Genomic DNA, 16,511 nt, shown 5'->3' with positions numbered 1-16,511 from the left:
TAGTTAAAGTATTTGGCCCCTTTGTCAAAGATAAAACAACTGATTGGAGTTGTTCTTGCATCTTCTATTCTGTTCTATCTATTCTGTTCCACTGATCCCCTGGTCTGGTTTTTGCCAGTACTGTGCTGTTTTTATCGCAGTAGCTTTGTAGTACAACTTCAGTTCAGGAGTTCTGATGTCCCCCACTTTGCCCTTGTTGCCCAGAATTGCTTTTGCTATTCTAGGTCTCTTCTGGTTCCATATGAATTTTAGGGTTTGTTATGGTTTGTATATTGTGTTAACTTGGGGAGTCTAGAGGTTTGGCTAAGTGACTCTGCAGTTCTGCTTCTTGGGGTGAAAAGGACACTCCCTTACCCTTCTAGGACGTTGTTCATTGTGTCAATTTAAAAAGTTTAAAAGGTTAACTATGTGACTCAGCAGGGAGCCAGAGTGCTTACTTTGTATTCATCCTGAGCCTGTGCCAGAGGAGGGCATGGAGATTATGTGAGTGCTACATGGCCCCTGGGTGGGGCAGCCTGCTTACACTATAAGGGAGGGAAAGAGGCTTGCTCTTCTCTGTCCCTCCTCCCTCTTGCTGTTGTTGCCTTTGCTGTTTTCTGCCACCATAAACATTTGCCCTCTGCCATGTGCCACTCTGCCTTGGAGCCAGCCAAATACAGACTAAAACCTCCACAAACTATAAGCTAAATAGCCTTTCCTTCCTTCATTTTGGGCTTTAGATATTTTGTCTCTAGATATTTAGTTATCTCAAGTATGATGTCATATTTTGATTGGGATTGCATTAAATCTATATAACACTTTTGAAAGTAGAGGCGTTTTTAATATCTTGGTTCTTTTTATCCAAGAACAGGGGATAGCTTTATATTTTCTCATCTCCTCTTTGAGCTCCTTTTTCAGACGTATAGATCTTTCACTCCTTTTGTTAGATTGATTCCTACATATAAATCAATCTTGCATTCCTATCTCTGGTAATCTGAGCAACTTCGTTGAAGATAACAATATGTAATATAACAACCACTGTGAATTCCTATCATTTTGTTTTGAAACCCTGGATCAATTTTAATGTTTTTGCTTTGTTTTGATTTTGTCTGTGATGTTGGTATTTTACTATTGTTCTTTTTTTTACTATTCTCTTTAAAATAAAAAATAAAAAGGAATTACCCTTTAGGTCGATCCAGTGGTGCTGCACGGGGTAGGAAGTCCATGCTGGAAAAGGCCTTAGCTGGGAATAACCCATTGTGAATCCACTGGGGCAGGTAGGCGAGCGCTTCTCCCAGTCGCGCAGGATTCCCGGGGCGTGTCCTGCAACACTAACCATTCAGATCGCAGTTTAGTTCGCAGTTTCTGTGCGCTGTCCAATGAGGAGTGCTGTTCTTCGGGGGGGGTCTCTGGAGACCGCAGATGTTCTTTTGGTGGCACCGCCAGTTTGGAACAGCGACTGGTGCAGAAAGGACAAGGTGGCTCAGCCCGGGTCAGTCTGTGAGTGTTGAGGGCTGCAAGACCCGCAGCAAGAGACCAGGACCCCCGGAACCTGGGAATGGTGAATGTGGAGCGGGCGTCTGGGGTTGGGGCGCCGGGCGTTTAGCGCAGGCGGGAAGTAGGCGGGAAGCGACCCGGGGCTCCCGCCCAGCTCCGGGCTCTGCGCCCTGGGTCCCCTCCGGCCGCAGGGGGGCGCTGGGTCACCAGCTGGGACCCGGGTCCTGCCGGTTCTGTGCGGCTCCTTGAGCCGGTCCAGAGTCTCTTGTGTGAGTTCCCGCGGAAGGAGCTCTGGCATTGGGGTCCTGCGCCTCGTTTTCAAAAGAAACATCAACCAACGTCTGCGATGTCCATTGACAGTGCTTCTTACAAGTGGCAATAAAATCCCCAACTTCCAGACGCTCCTCTATATTATAAAACTCATTGCGGGGCTCGGGGTGCTCACTGAAAAAGAGAGAGGAACCTTGTGTACTTGTCTCCGGGGTTTGAGTGGAAAGGGAGACGTATTGCTCAGTTTGACGTAGTAATTATTGTTGTTTGACAAATTTTCTAAACACTGTTTTAGAAAACCAAAAGCCTGCGACTGTATTTGAACGGAGAAGCGCAATAAGACGAAAGCACAATCGTAAGGTCTGCAAGCATCTGAGAGATGAGACAGAAAAGGGCTTTGTATTCCATCGGAGGAGCAAAGAACAGCAGAGGGACGGGGAGGAGGGGCTGAGGAGGGGGCGAAAGTCAGATCCTTGTCCACACAACGCTTTCCCCTGAGGTCGTGGACTTAGCCTGTACTTAGGGTGACTGCAGCAGAGGGTTTGTGTGCTGCCGCACAGCCTGTTGGGAGGAGAGTTCCTTACCGCGTGTATATGTGTATGTGGGGCGGGGGGTGTTTTGCCTGCTGATGAGCTTGTGCAAAATGTGTGTCTGCCTTGTCAGTGAATAAAAAATGGAGAGTATAGTCTACCTGTAATGGGAAGGGTGTCTATTTGCAGTAGGCTGTTTCTCAAGAGCAGACAGAATTATGGGCTTGGAGTCTTTTAGTCATCTGTTTATTTACCAGTATTGTAGCACTTGAGTAAGTAAAATCAGTATCTTTATCTGTTTACTTTTGTATCCCGAGTCCAGTCAGAGTGTAATGGGTCAGGCTCAGAGAAAGCCACCTGCGGGTTCTGTTTCCTGGAAAATGGTATTTGAGAACTGGCTTGGTAGTGTCTTTTGTAAAACATTGAACTTTGCCCCCGTTTGTGACACAAATATCTTAAACCATTTGGAATTTCCTAGCGGTAGCAGTGTCTATCACAGTCCCTTTCAGAGAGTATCTGAACTTACGATAATGGGGTAACTGAGGTCGCCCCGCCTCCATAACTTCGGGAAGGGGACTGGTGAGCAGACTGCGCAAACCCAGACTTTGAAGTGGCGTGGGTACTGGGTGTTGGTGGTCAGCCAGCCGCATACCTTTTGTGTGACAAGTGACATCAGAAAAAAACAGCAGTGGTGAGAGCTGACCTGACTGGGTGAGTGTTTGGTAACTGGTCTGAATTAAACATGCAGGGGAAGGACCTTCTCATGCTGGGCGGAGCAGAAGGAAGGCTGTGTGGAGGTCCCAGAAGGAAATTTCCTGGCTGCTCAGCTCCTTCTCCTACTGGGAAGGAGCCACTTCGGGCTGCATCTGCCCAGCGAGGGTGGTCTCTAAGTATAGGACTGTGTCTCTGAGTGTAGAGACCTTGTGAAATATGGGTGAAACGGGCTGCTCTCCAGAGCTACTTCCCTTGTGTTTTCCCTGGTAACACTTCTTTCCAGAGTGATGAGGTCTAAAGAAGCGGAGTACTCTTGAAATATTAATTTTTCATACTATGTTTAATTAACTGAATGTATTACCTCATGCTCACTTCTGGTGCCTGTCTCCGAGTCTCATCCACTTATGTACCAGAAGCGCCTGCAGGCTGAAGGATTATTTTTCACACATTCCACTTCTTGTCCAGCATGGGTTGTTTCAAGTTTAGTTTTTCAAGTTTTTGACAATGCTCTTTTTTTATTTTGTCCTCCAGTGTTAATGCAGTATAAAACTTTATTAATAGAATAGGGAGAAAGTCACTGTTTTTTCCAGATTATGGATGAATTCAAATTTAAGTGAAAATTTTAATGCTTTGTGAATTTATCATCTGAGTAAATTTTATGGGTGTATGTTTATGTCTCTATGTGGCTTGACAACAGTTGAAATTATCTGACAAAATTAATTTTTCAGTCTAGCATTAAATAGCATCTCTGCATGATAATATCTTTGTATTATTTTGATCACCTCTGTCCATGAACGTTTTTAAATGTGGTTGCTAAGTAACGTTGTTTATCTCTTTCCACGTCTCTTTATACTATGTTAGTGATGTTCTGTTTTTAATTTCAGATCCAGCTTTTCATAGTAAGTATGTAGCAAACTGGTGGATTTTTGTATATTAAGCTGGTGTTGTACAATCTTGGTGCAACCCTTTATAAACTCTAGTAGGTTTTTGTTGGATTGTTTGGGTTTTCTGGGTAGACAGTGATGTCATCTGTGAACAAAGATAGTTCTATTTTCTCATGCTCAGTATTTTTGCATATTGTGTATTTTAGAAGCCTTGTTCATTCCGGTGTTGGTGATTAAACCTAGGGCCTCACATGTGGTAGAGAGCATTCTACAACTAACCTACATCTCAGCTTTAAGTATATTACAATACTTAAATATATATTGACCTCCCATTAAAACATGTTATTTAAAAGTTTGATTCAATCTCTTAACTTTGTTCCCTGCATCTCCTATTGATTCCCAGTAACTTTCCAGTTGTCCTGACAGCATATTTCATATGATTGCTATTCTTTCAGCTTTTGTTTTTGGTTTTTGGTGTTGTTTGTTTGAGACACGGTCTTGCCATGCAATTTAGGCTGGTCTTGAACTATGTAACCCAGGCTGACCTTGAACTCATGGCGATCCTCCTGCCTCAGCCTCCCAAATGTTGGAATTACAGGCGTACACCATCATGCCCAGCTATTCTTTTAAATTTGTTGAAGTGTGTTTTATAGCCCCAGATATGATCTATGTTGGTGTACATGCCTTATATTCTTAAGAAGATTGTATGCGCTTTGGTTTTTAAGTGTTCTGTAATGTTAAATGACTGCAGGCCGTAGGTGGTGCCATTGATTTCAGCTCTTAATAATGACTGATTTTCTGCCCTTTTTGTCACTCAGTTACTGTTAGAATCATGTTTATGTCTCTGTATATAATTGTGGATTTGTGATTCGCCTTCAGTTTCATGGTTTTTTTCTCTTGTGATTTGATGGTCTATTGAGAGGAATCCTGTTAAAGACTGTTATGTCCTCTTGGAAAACTGCCTTTTCATTATTTAATCCTTTTATTCCACCTTAGTGAGATTCAGCTACAGTGATTAGTGTCAATATAGGTTCAACCATTTTTAAAATTAATATAAGAATAGTGTATCTTTATATGTCTGCCTTAAATCTGTCTATATTTATTTTTATAGTATGTGTCCCTATATTTTGACAAATAAAATTGGAAAGGATCACATAGAATGTGATTTTTTAACATGTTTATATTGAATGGCTAAGTAGAGGTAATTAACATACACATTACCTCATAGCGATTTCTCTTTGACTATCGAAATCACTTAAAATTAATTTGTTAGTGATATGCCAGAGTACAAGAGAATGCTTTTCCTTAGGTCATCATATTATATATCGATTAAATATATTTGTCCTGTGCAGCTGAAAGTTTGAAACATATCTCCCCAACTGCTCTAACCCTGTTATTTACATTTAAAGTGTTCTGCCTTTAGATTACTATGTACCATATTTGTAATAGCTTCTTACTTGTATTAGTTGCTCTTGACTTATGTCTAAGCTTCTCATATTTTTCTTCATTCTTAGCTAGATTAGATCTATTATATGATTCTATTTTGTCTCCATGAATAGCATATGAATTATACTTGTTTTCTAAGTATTGCGATGCTTTTCCAGAGTTATCACAATCACTTACACCCTAAGACATTTTCAGACAGTGTACTGTTTTGTGGGCAGTCCAGGTACCTCAGTGCGTTCCCATCTCCTCTTTTCTACCTCGTATACAACGGTTGTCTTTCATTTTACTTATGTTTACTAATAATCACCTCCTACATTATTAATATTAAAGCAAGCATGTATCTGCTTATACTGATATGAACAAGGAAAATTAAGATTTTGTTGTCCTTCTCTTTAATTCCTTCCTGTCGCTCTTTTCTTTATGTGATCAGAGTTGTAACTTATCATTTTATTTCTTTCTCAGGACTTCTTTGAGTTGGTGTCCTGCACATGTGCTGGTGACCCATTCTCTCCATTTGAATCTCGCCCTCTTTCGGCTACATAGTTTCAATCAGCCTCTCCTGATCTTAGCTGGTTCTTTGTTGTGTTTCCTCCTCTGGTCCTCCCCTGAACACCAGTAGTGATGATCTCCCTCAGCTATTGTACTTGCATAATTCCTATGATTGTTTTGATCATGTCTTATTCTTTTTGAAAGCATGCAATGTGTACATCTTTCCCTTTTGTCCTTTAGGGTGTTCACCATAACTACCTCGACCTCAATTCACTTGTTTCCATCGATGAGCACTTTTTTTGAGACAGGGTCTCCCTAAATAGTTCAGGCTATCCTTGAACTCACTGTATAGCCCATGCTGGCCTCAGACTTGAGGCAATCTTCCTGCCTCACTCTCCTGAGTGCTGTGATTACAGGTGTGCACCACCATGTCTGGCTGAGTCTCCCTTTTTTGCAATGTCAAGGAGGGAAGATTACATGAGGTTGAAATGGGTTTTTTTTTTTTTTTTTTCTTGATGCTGTGGCCCTGGAAATCTTACTATTTGGTTGGGCTTTGGGAAAATAATTTTTTTTTTTTCAAGGCAGAACTAATGAAAGGATCAAAGCTTTTCTAATGCCTTTTTCCCACCACCATCAGAAGTAGGCAGAATTTTTCTGAGATTGTCACTGTGAGAATCTGGAAGGGATTTTTATACATAAAACTCACAAATTGGAAGGATTTACTAAAACTGACTCCCCTAAAGAGTTTACAAGTTGTGGTCAAAATATATGGTGAATGTTTAATTTAAAAATACACATTGCCATGACTCCTCCACAAAATACTATGCTTCACTTCAAACACACTCGTGCCGTCATTCTTGCTGCTTTCTGAAGGAGTTTGAAATGTCTTTACACGCTGTGATCAAATATGTGAGTGCTGCTGAGTGTGGCTGTGCAGGCTTCTAAAAACCGTACTGTGTGTCTTCATCCACCCTCTTCACCACACCCAGCACATGATAAATTTTTAAAAAGAGTAAACATTGACCATGTTTTTATTTTTCATTATTTTTTGAGACAGGGTCTTGCTGTGTAGTTCAGGCTTGCTTTAAACTCACTATGCAGCCCAGGCTGGTCTCAAACTCACAGTGATGCTCCTGCCTCAACCTCCCGCGAGGAGGTGTTACAGCCATGTGACACCACCTTCGGCAGAGTTATGTTTCAGGTCACACCTCCTACTTCTCAGAGTTTGTTTTTCTCAGGCTTCACCACCTCAGGAATGCTTTTAGCTTTCCTACATTTGTTTTAATGAGTTGTTCTTGCAATAAATTCTGTGTTCCTTCAGTTCAGAGGCAATGAATTGCTCTACTTTTTAATTTTTTTATTTTATTTTAAAAAGAAAAAAATAAAATTTCAAAACATGATAATAGGAGGGTAATAATGGTTAATATATTGCATATTGTTATCTTTAAATTAGTTACTCAAAGTCCAGGATATAGGCATTTAATTGTCCAAACAATAGTAACACAAACCTTTTTTTTAATGAACTAAGATCTAGCTATTACAAATTGTGTTGCAATAAACATGGGTGCACTTATATTGCTGTGGTTCAATGTTTTTAATTCTTCTGGGAAGATACCCACAAGGGGAATAGTTGGGTCAACCCTACTTTGGGGGCCCTCCAACCCTACTTTTTGGGGAATCTCCACACTGATTTTGATAATGGTTGCACCGATCTACACTCCCACCAACAGTGGAGAAGGGCTCCTTTTTCCCACAGCCCTTCCAGCATTTGTCCTTGGTTGGTTTCTTTCTTTCTTAGTTTCTTTTTTTGTTTGTTTGTTTTTTGTTGTTGTTGGGTTTTTTTGGTCTCTTTGAGACAGGGTCTCGCTATGCAGTTCAGGCTGGCCTTGAGCTCAGTTTGTAGCCAGGCTGGCCTCAAACTCACAACAATCCTCCTGCCTCAGCCTTCCAAGTGCTGGGATTGCAGGTGTGCTCCACCATGCCTGGCTGTCCTTAGTTGATTTCTTGATGATAGCTATTCCTTCTGGGGTGAGATGGAATCTCAGTGTTGTTTTAGCATCTCTTGGCCCACCAGTGATGTTGCTGTTTTTATTTCTTCATCTGAGAAGTGTGTATTCATCTCAGATGCCCTTTTTTGGATTGGGTCTTTAAATTTGGGAGGTCTTATGTTTTTGTTCTAGACAGTAATCCTTTGAGGAACAGCTGGCAAACATTTTTTCCCAAATTGTTGGTTGTCTCTTCACTCTGCTGGTGCTTTCTCTTGCTGTGCAAAAGCTTTTTAATAAGATGAGATCCCAGTTGTTGATTCCTTGTGATAGTTCCTGTGCAAATGGGGTTTTATTCATAGTCTTTGCCTATACCAATGTTAAGAGTTTTACTTATTTTACCTTCCAGCAGATTTAATGTTTCTGTTTTAGTATTTAGATCTTTGATCCATTTCAAATTTAGTTTAGGGCAGGGTGAAAGATATGGGTCCAGTTTTAATCTTCGGCATTTTCTGATATCCTCTTCAATCTTCTTTTTCAGAATACTGTAGTTTTCAATGTAGAGGTCTTTTACATATTTTGTTAGATTGATTCCTAGGTATTTCATTTTTTGGATGCCATTGTGAAAGGTGTTGTTTCCCTAATTTCTCTCTCAGCAAGTTTATTTGTGTACAGGAAGGCTATTGATTTTGGGGTGTTTACTTTGTATCCAGCTATGCTATTGAACTTGCTTATTAAATCTAGCAGTTTTTTAGTTGAGTTTTTGGAATCTTCTATAGACAATATCATGTCACCTGCAAATAATGATAGTTTAACTTCTTTCCTATCCTTATTTCTTTTATTTCCTTCTCTTGTCTAATTGCTCTGGCTGAAGTTTCCAGGACCATGTTGAATAAAAGTAGAGACTGATTAAGAGAGATAAAGAAGGTCACTACATACTTGTAAAGGGAATAATCCAAGAGAAAGAGATAACGATCATAAATATATATGTAAAAAATACCAGTGCACCCAACCATATAAAACAAATATTAATGGACACAAAAAAATCAAACAAGCACTAATTCAACAGTATTGGGGGATCTTAATACCCCACTGTTACAAAAAGACAGATCAACTAGACAAAAAAAATCCACAATGAAATATTAGAACCGGACCAAACTTTTTGGTTTTCTTGTGAGTGCCTTTCCCAATGGACCCACTTGCCATATCAGATGGAGGCCTTGAGAGTTAGATTGACTTCACAAAGAAAACAAACAAACGTAAAAACCCTCACCTGAGGAAGTCCTATGTCTCCTGGCTTTGTCGGCCACTATTCAGGTGGCAGGGCGCCCCAGCTGATTTCAGCTGGCCACCTGGGGATGACTGCATACTGGCACGGTAAGGCTATGTAAGGAGAAGACAAAGCCCACCCTCCAACCTAGATAAGATTTTAAACTGGATTCTGTTGTTTGCCTTTGGTTTCCTTTTCCAGACTGACAATTTGATGGGTCCAGGCTCCCAGACGTGACAGCTGTCTAGCCTCAGCATAGCTGAGAGTCTGTTCAGAGCTTTGTCTTTGAGTTTCTTTTGGATTTGGTCAGTTTTAAAAATTTTTTCAAATTAATGGTCGGACATGATTCATGATTCCCGGAATTGTTTTGCTTTGTTTGTCTGTTTGCTCTGTGTTTTTCTCCCAAATGCACCCACAATTTCAGGTCGCTGCAGCCTTGGGCTCTTGTTTGGATTGTTGGCTAAGTAGAGGAGGGAAGGCCTGCTAAGGTAAACTGTTCTTCCTTTGTTCTAAATTGAGCTATCTTGGGCTCAACAAACAGTAAGCCCACCATTCTGGTTTATCCATGATTAAGAATTTTGACAAACTTAAGGTGATGTGTGTTTGTGGATTCCCAGATCAAGTTCTGGTAATTTATAAAAAGGTCCCCTAAGCAGAAAGCCCAGTTTTCCCCTCAGCACCTGAGAAAGATGATCCTTTTGTCTCTGAACTCAGCCATGCCCCCATCCTGCACACACACTTGCTTGCCTCAGTGGGAGATTCCTCCTCATCCGTGGCATTGACCCTGCGTCTTTCTCTTCTTGCCACTGCAGGCAGCTTTCCTTTGAGCCTATAGCAGATTCGGGCAAGTAAGTCTCCTCCTCAGGTCTTATCCCAGTCTTGCTAATCAAGCAGGCTGCTGTGATGAAGCTGGGAGGAAACCCTCATTGTGCAATTGGAGAATTTCAAATCCCCCTTTTCAGAGCAAACTCAGGCTTTGGTTACTTTGCTGGAAGTGGTGCTTTAGACTCACCACCCCACCTGGGGTGATTGTCAACAGATAGTGTTTGTTTTCTTCAGAGGAGAGAGAAAGGATTTTAAAGGTGGCTGAGAAACAAATGAGATTAGATATGGGAAAAATCATCTGGCTTTGAGGAAAGGGCTTCTTTCTGCAGCTGGTCACTCCACTGACCTATGTAAGGTGACAAAAGTGTCTTAAGCTGCAGAAATTTATTGAAAGATATTACAGAGATGAACTTGTCCCAGCTGATAGAGATTACCCAAATTTGTTTCACGGCAGAGAGGACACAGAGTGGAAGGTTAAGCAGGAGGACAGGAAAGAGATGTTAGCAGCTTACAGGAAGGAGGCACAGTTGGGAATTAGGGAGAGAGGGAGAGAGGAAAGAAGGGTAGACAAGGAGAAGGCCTTCACATTCCCTTGGGCCTGAACCAGTGTGCTTAATGTAAAGAGGGGACATTTCAAGTGCCAGTGTCCAAAACTGCTAGACAAGGAGAGAAGAGGGAAAAAGAAGGAAGTGTTTGTGGTGGAGTCGGGGGAAGTTTCAGATTGACAGGGTCATGGGTCCCTGTCCTTCAGCCCCAAGGAACTGCACATATAGGGGGCAAACCTCTTGAATTTTAATAGACAGTGATGTTTCAGCCAATAGCCCCACTCCTAGGTCAAAAGAAATTATTATGATTCCACTTGGCCAAAATATATTTGAGTGCATTCTGATTTTATAAGCAAATTGTCCTGTGTGTTTTTCTTTGTCTTTCTGTTCAATCTGTAAACAGCTGTTTTATCTGACTTGACAAATTTTTCTTCTTTCTGAATTTTTTGTAATTTTGAAACAATTGTCTAAAATTTAATTTGATTTATAGATGAGCATCATTAAAATTAAAGATATGCTTTCATCAAAAGTTGCCAGCTGGTCAAAATGATGTTAAAATTGGTTTTATAAATGTAATGCTTATTGTTTATGTATTATGATTTGAGAGTCTCTCTTTGTTCAAATTTAATGTATCAAGTATTGAGTTCCGGGGCTGGGGATTTAGCTCAGCAGCACAGCGCCTGCCGGGCAAGTGCAACGTCGTGAGTTCGATTTCCGGTACTGGAAAAAAACAAAACAACAACAACAACAAAAAAAAGTATTGAGTTCCTGTTTTCGTGGATTATCAAAAATTTGTTAAAATGATTAAACAGAAATCTCTTAGGGCTGGGAGAAATTATTAGACAGGACTCTGGAATAACATTTACCAGTTCTTACTTATTAATAAGGAGCCCCAATAATCTCTATAGCCTTATGGGAGACACCCCAATAGATATCATTCAAAATATATTACTGTATTATGTTTGTGTTGGCCATTGTCAAAGGTTAAGTTTTCAACAAAGGGGTGATAAGGTTTTTTTATTAAAAGGTGCTATTGGTACAAAACTAAATTAAACAAAATAATTATAATTGGTCATTGTTAATTTCATGGTGTATTAATTGTATTCATGCCTTCCAAATGTATAGTATTCTAAAATATAAAACTAAAACTGTCTATAATGCTAGACATTTTCTTTCAGATTCAGACATCTACCTTTCTCCTGTGCTTCAGATTTTGTGATAAAAGGTTCATGTCAACTCAACGTGAGGTCCTATTTGTCAGTATGTTGAAAATAATACTACCATTGTATGGTTAATGTAGATAGTGCTTATTAGGGGTATGGCTGTGTTTAGATAAGCTTCTTACAATGGAAAAGTTCTGTAAAAATTGAAGCTATATAGATCCTACTTGGCTATGGGTATTATATAAGTTTGGCATTGTGTCACTTCATTTATTACCAGAATTGATTTGTCTATTTTTTTAGCCATTGTCCTGATATCTTTATATTTCTCTTTAGTTAAGTTGCACGTGGACACATGATATGTGGACTTTCGTAGTGCCAAATTTTTGTGGTATGACACAAATAATTTTACTTCCTTCTCTAGGCCTTCTATGTTTATCTGTAGAAATGATGTATTGAATGAACTGACCTTTACTGGTACTTCCTGGGCTATCTTTTTCTTTCTGAGAACTTAACTGATCACATATTCAGAAGCACTTACATAAGCAGAAATGTGGTCACACACTCTATTGGGAATTTAAAGTTATGAAACATCCCTACTTGAAAGGAACACATAGTGTGTCCAGGCAAAATCAACCAGTTATGTAAACTGATAAAATTAATAACATCCCAGACAATGTTACAAATTTCTTCAGTGACATAAGGACAAAAAATTAGGTAAAAGCTTCTTCTGTGTTAAGTAGGGATTATTGACTAGAAAACTATTCTATTCCAAGATGGAGATTTAAATATGTTACAAAAATGTCATCATGACTGTTATGTTACAATACTACATTTAAATTTTCTCTGTAGAACTGTATGATTGCTGTCTGTTAGCATTCTATAGGGATTCACCTGCTAGAATATTCATGCTTGGTGAAAAGTAGCAGTTCTCTGGCTGCACTTTATATTTCAAGGCTCATCTGGATGTTCAGCAACTGAGGTTTGGAGACCAAAAATTAAAAAGATGATGGGCTAAAGGGGTAACCAAGATGGCCCTAGCCCTCCAAGAAAATGTTAGTCTCCTTAAAACACTCCTTTTTTCCTGTTGCCAAGCCTGGGACAAATGGATATCACCCACTCCAGGACTTGCAGGCAATAAATGCCCTGGTTGTAACCCTTCACCCTACTGTACCTAACCCCTATACCTTGCTTAGTCAACGCCCACCTACTCAAACTTGGTATACAGTGTTGGATTTAAAAGATGTTTTTCTGTATTCCTTTGTCTGTTACATCCCAAGAGTTGTTCACATTTGAATGAGAGGACCCAGAGGAGAGAATGAAAATGTACTTCACTAAGGGGATCTGATGGCCCTCAACCCTGCCTCCCTTTTACCAACATCACTGAAACCACCCAAGCACAACTATATGAAAACAATTGAGGCAATCTGCTCAGCCAGACCGGACCTACAGGACGCACTCCTCCAGAACCCTGACTTGACGGCAGTGACATGGTAATCGATGGGGTTTGCGGGGCAGGAACAATAGTTGTCATCCTTGTGCAGACTGTCTGGTCCAAGGCTTTGCCTCCTGGAATGTTAGTAGCAGAGGCTGAACTGGTGGCACTTACTTGGGCTTTGGAAATAGGAACAGGTACGCCGAACTGACTATGGGGGGAAAGGACATTAAAAACTCTCAGGAAATATTAAACTTGTTGCAGGCTGCGGTTGTTGTCTGCCCAGGTAGCTGTGATTCATTGTCCGGGCCATCAGAAAGAAAATTTCTTAGAGACCCAAGGAAACTGAGCAGCTAATTTAGCAGCCAAACAAGCTGCCATTGGAGACTCTTGTCCTGTGGCCTGGACTCTAGTGGCCCCACTCCTCAAGCCACCCAAACATGCAGAAGCAGAACTTAAATGGACCACTACAAAAGAAGCTATAGAGCAAAATGGATGTCAAGTTTTGCCAGGAGTAGAGATGTTCCTTCCTGAGTCTGTAAGATGTTTTGTGATCCAGGAGCTGCATAGCCATACTCACTTGGAAAAGACAGCCGTGGCTGAGCTGCTTGGCCATCACTTCTTCATCTCTAGACTTTGGACTCTGTGCTTCTGTGGCAAAGCAGATGCAGGGCTTGTGCTCACAACAGTCCAGTTTCTCACCCACAGCAACTGCCTGGAGCCTGCATACAAAACACACTGCCCTTTGAGGATGCTGAGGTGGATTTCACAGAAATCAAACCCACCCTTGGAAACAAGAAGTATTTGTTGGTCCTCATTTGCACCTATTTGGGCTGGGTGGAGGCCATTCCCACAAGAACTGAGACATCCAGAGAGGTGATAAAAATCTGGTGGAGCTAGTTATTCCTCGATATGGGCTCCCCAGGAGGGTGGGTTCAGATAGTGGGCCTGCTTTTGTGGGTTGAGTGGTTCAGAGCCTTTCCACAGCCTTAGGGCTAAAATGGAAGCCACACACCACCTACGGGCCACAGAGTTCTGGCCAGGTAGACAAAATCAGACTACAAAGTCTACACTAGCCAAGCTGTGCCAAGAGACTGGGGCAAAGTGGGTGACAAGGTTTCCGATGGCCTTGCTGAGGTCCTGATGCACCCCATACCAGGATGGGCTCACTCCATTTGAGATCATGTTTGGGAGGCCTCCCCCACTTTTGCCCATCTTAGAAGGACTATAAGAGATAAGAGCTCTGATGGACTGGGGGAGCACCTTTGTAATTATACCATTGTGTGCCCCCGAGTGGACTCTCTTCACCTTCAGTGAGCTGAGCTGGCCTCACTGCATCTCCCACGTGACCCACAAGATGTTACATTTATAAGCCCCATATGTAAATTTTGGAACCCCTCTGGCGGTGAGACAAAGCCAATCCTGAGACTCACCCTTTCCCTATGTGTGAAGTTCAAACAAACAAAGACAGTCAGAGGGGATAATGATGACATGGACTTGGTAAAGTGAGGACTCTATAGGTACCCAAAAATAATGGGAGAGAAATATAAAAGGAGTTCAAAAGGTTATTTATTTGGGATTGGCTGTTGTTTTTATGTGTGCCTTTACAGTGCCAATTTCCCATCTTAGAACTGCTTTTATTGTGTCCCAGAGGTTTGGTGTGTTGTGTTTCCATTGTCATTTGATTCTGGGAACTTTTTCTGTTTCTTCCCTGATTTCTTCTGTGATCCATTGACTATTCCATATTATTTAATCTTGATGTGTCTGAGTAGTTTCTATGGCTTCTTTTCCTATTGATTCCTACCTTGATTCTACTATTATATGCAGGGAGTTGTTTTAATTTTTTGTATTTACTTAAGCATAGTTGATGGCCTAAGATGGGCTTTTTTTTTGAAAAGCAGCTTAAAAATACACTTGGGAGCAATAGAGTCTTTTGGTTTTAAGGCAGCAGCTGAGCTTGTGGGGTGGAGCTTTCTCAGAGCAAATCTGGATGAAAGAAATAGGAAAGGACCACATAGTCTGTTCAAGGCTACCCCAGTCTACATTGTGAGACACTGTCTCAAAAAAAATTAAAATTAAGATGAAATCACATTGGCCGGCCTGCTGTTTGTCCCCTATCCCTCCTACCCTGAAGCTGCCTGCTGCACAGTCTTTATTTTCTCCTTGGATTGCTGTGTCAGCAGGTCCCTACTGCAGGAGGGATGTTGAAGTGGCTTCAGGGCCATGCAGAGTTGGCTGATGAAAGTGACTGGGTAGATACATGGTACCAGATGGGGAAGCAGTGCAGGGGACCTGGGACCAGCCCCCAGCCCCTAAAGACTGTTGAGCAAGGTAATGGTGTTAGTGTAGTTGTGTTCTGTTAAGAGATAGCTGCACACAAGTAGGGACAACCTTGCCACAGGTATGTCTACCCTTCTAGGAAAAAGACATCACATTTTTGTAAATGCAACCTCATGGAAAACAACTAAGTCCTTGAATCAACTTGAATGGCATCCACAATGAAGAACAAATTGTTAGAGGGCCAGGGTGCAGTCCATGACACAGAGCATGCTTGGGTTCACTGCATGCACAACACACCTGTTGCTTGGAAATATAAAAACTGGAGACCATTGATAAAAGCTGGGAATCACCAACTTTGGAACTTAAAATAGAGGCTTAGGAAAGGACTTAAGGAGAAACCTAAAGAGAACAAGTTGAGTGGATTGCTGGTGTTATGAGAGTCAATCTTTAGAGGACGCATCAGAACCCATCCGTATCAATAACCTGTCACTGGAACATATTGGAAAGAAGAAACCCCCCTCAGACTGTGCTGAAGGGTACTTTGGATGCAAGTGATGCCTCCCAGAGACACATGAAGCTGTTTTCACGAGAAGCCAGAAGAGGAAAGGGACAGTGGGTGAGGTAAACATGGTATGCAGGGTTAGGAGGCTTCATGGAGCCGCCCTGCCATTGTCCCTGCCTGAAGAGGAGTGAGCAAGCACGATTGCCTTGCTAGGGGCACAGGTGTCAGCAACAGGATCTGGAGACTGGATGTGACAGCCATGTTCAAAACTGATGGCTCAGATTTCTGTGGAGACAACATGGCTGAATACAGGAGGATCTTCATTCAGAGAAACTCAACTAAAAGAGAGATAATTGGAAGAAAGGGGAAGGATGTACACCCTGAAACTAACATCAATCTACAGAAGAGATTAATGGATCAAGGAAAATACAGATAAAGGACTTAATAAAATGGCCAGCCACCCCACCCAGCTGCCAGTGGATTGCTAGAATGGAACAACTGCCTGCCATACTTGGAATCTTAAAATAAAAAGAAGAAAAATGTGATATACTAAAGTAATGTGGCTAGATCAAGCCATACAGGATAGATTTGAATATAAGGTCCTCTGTATCTTCTGACTTCTTCCAAACAGAAGACACTATAGTCCAGCAGTAAATTCTGCCAACACAAACTGTTCCCTCCCTAAAGATCAGCCAGTTTT

The 16,511-nt window shown here is 41.3% G+C and overlaps 1 protein-coding gene across 2 annotated transcripts in view; it reads left to right on the top strand.

Moving 5' to 3' along the window:
• Window positions 1–1,385: 1,385 nt before the first annotated feature.
• LOC102029308 (tigger transposable element-derived protein 1-like) overlaps window positions 1,386–16,511 on the top strand; it is a 26,853-nt gene continuing 11,727 nt past the window's right edge. Inside the window, exon 1 of one of the 2 annotated variants that reach the window (XM_013505352.1) lies at window positions 1,386–1,479. In XM_013505352.1, coding sequence (XP_013360806.1) covers window positions 1,402–1,479 — 78 coding nt within the window. In that variant the 5' untranslated portion in view covers window positions 1,386–1,401. Of the gene's footprint in view, window positions 1,541–16,511 lie in introns of both variants that reach the window. The other variant, XM_005406055.2, reaches the window with a different exon arrangement.

This window comes from Chinchilla lanigera, unplaced genomic scaffold (assembly GCF_000276665.1).
Source record: "Chinchilla lanigera isolate Chin_1 unplaced genomic scaffold, ChiLan1.0 scaffold00094, whole genome shotgun sequence".
Taxonomy (NCBI): Eukaryota; Metazoa; Chordata; class Mammalia; order Rodentia; family Chinchillidae; genus Chinchilla; species Chinchilla lanigera.
This window is presented reverse-complemented; position numbering and strand designations above follow the sequence as displayed.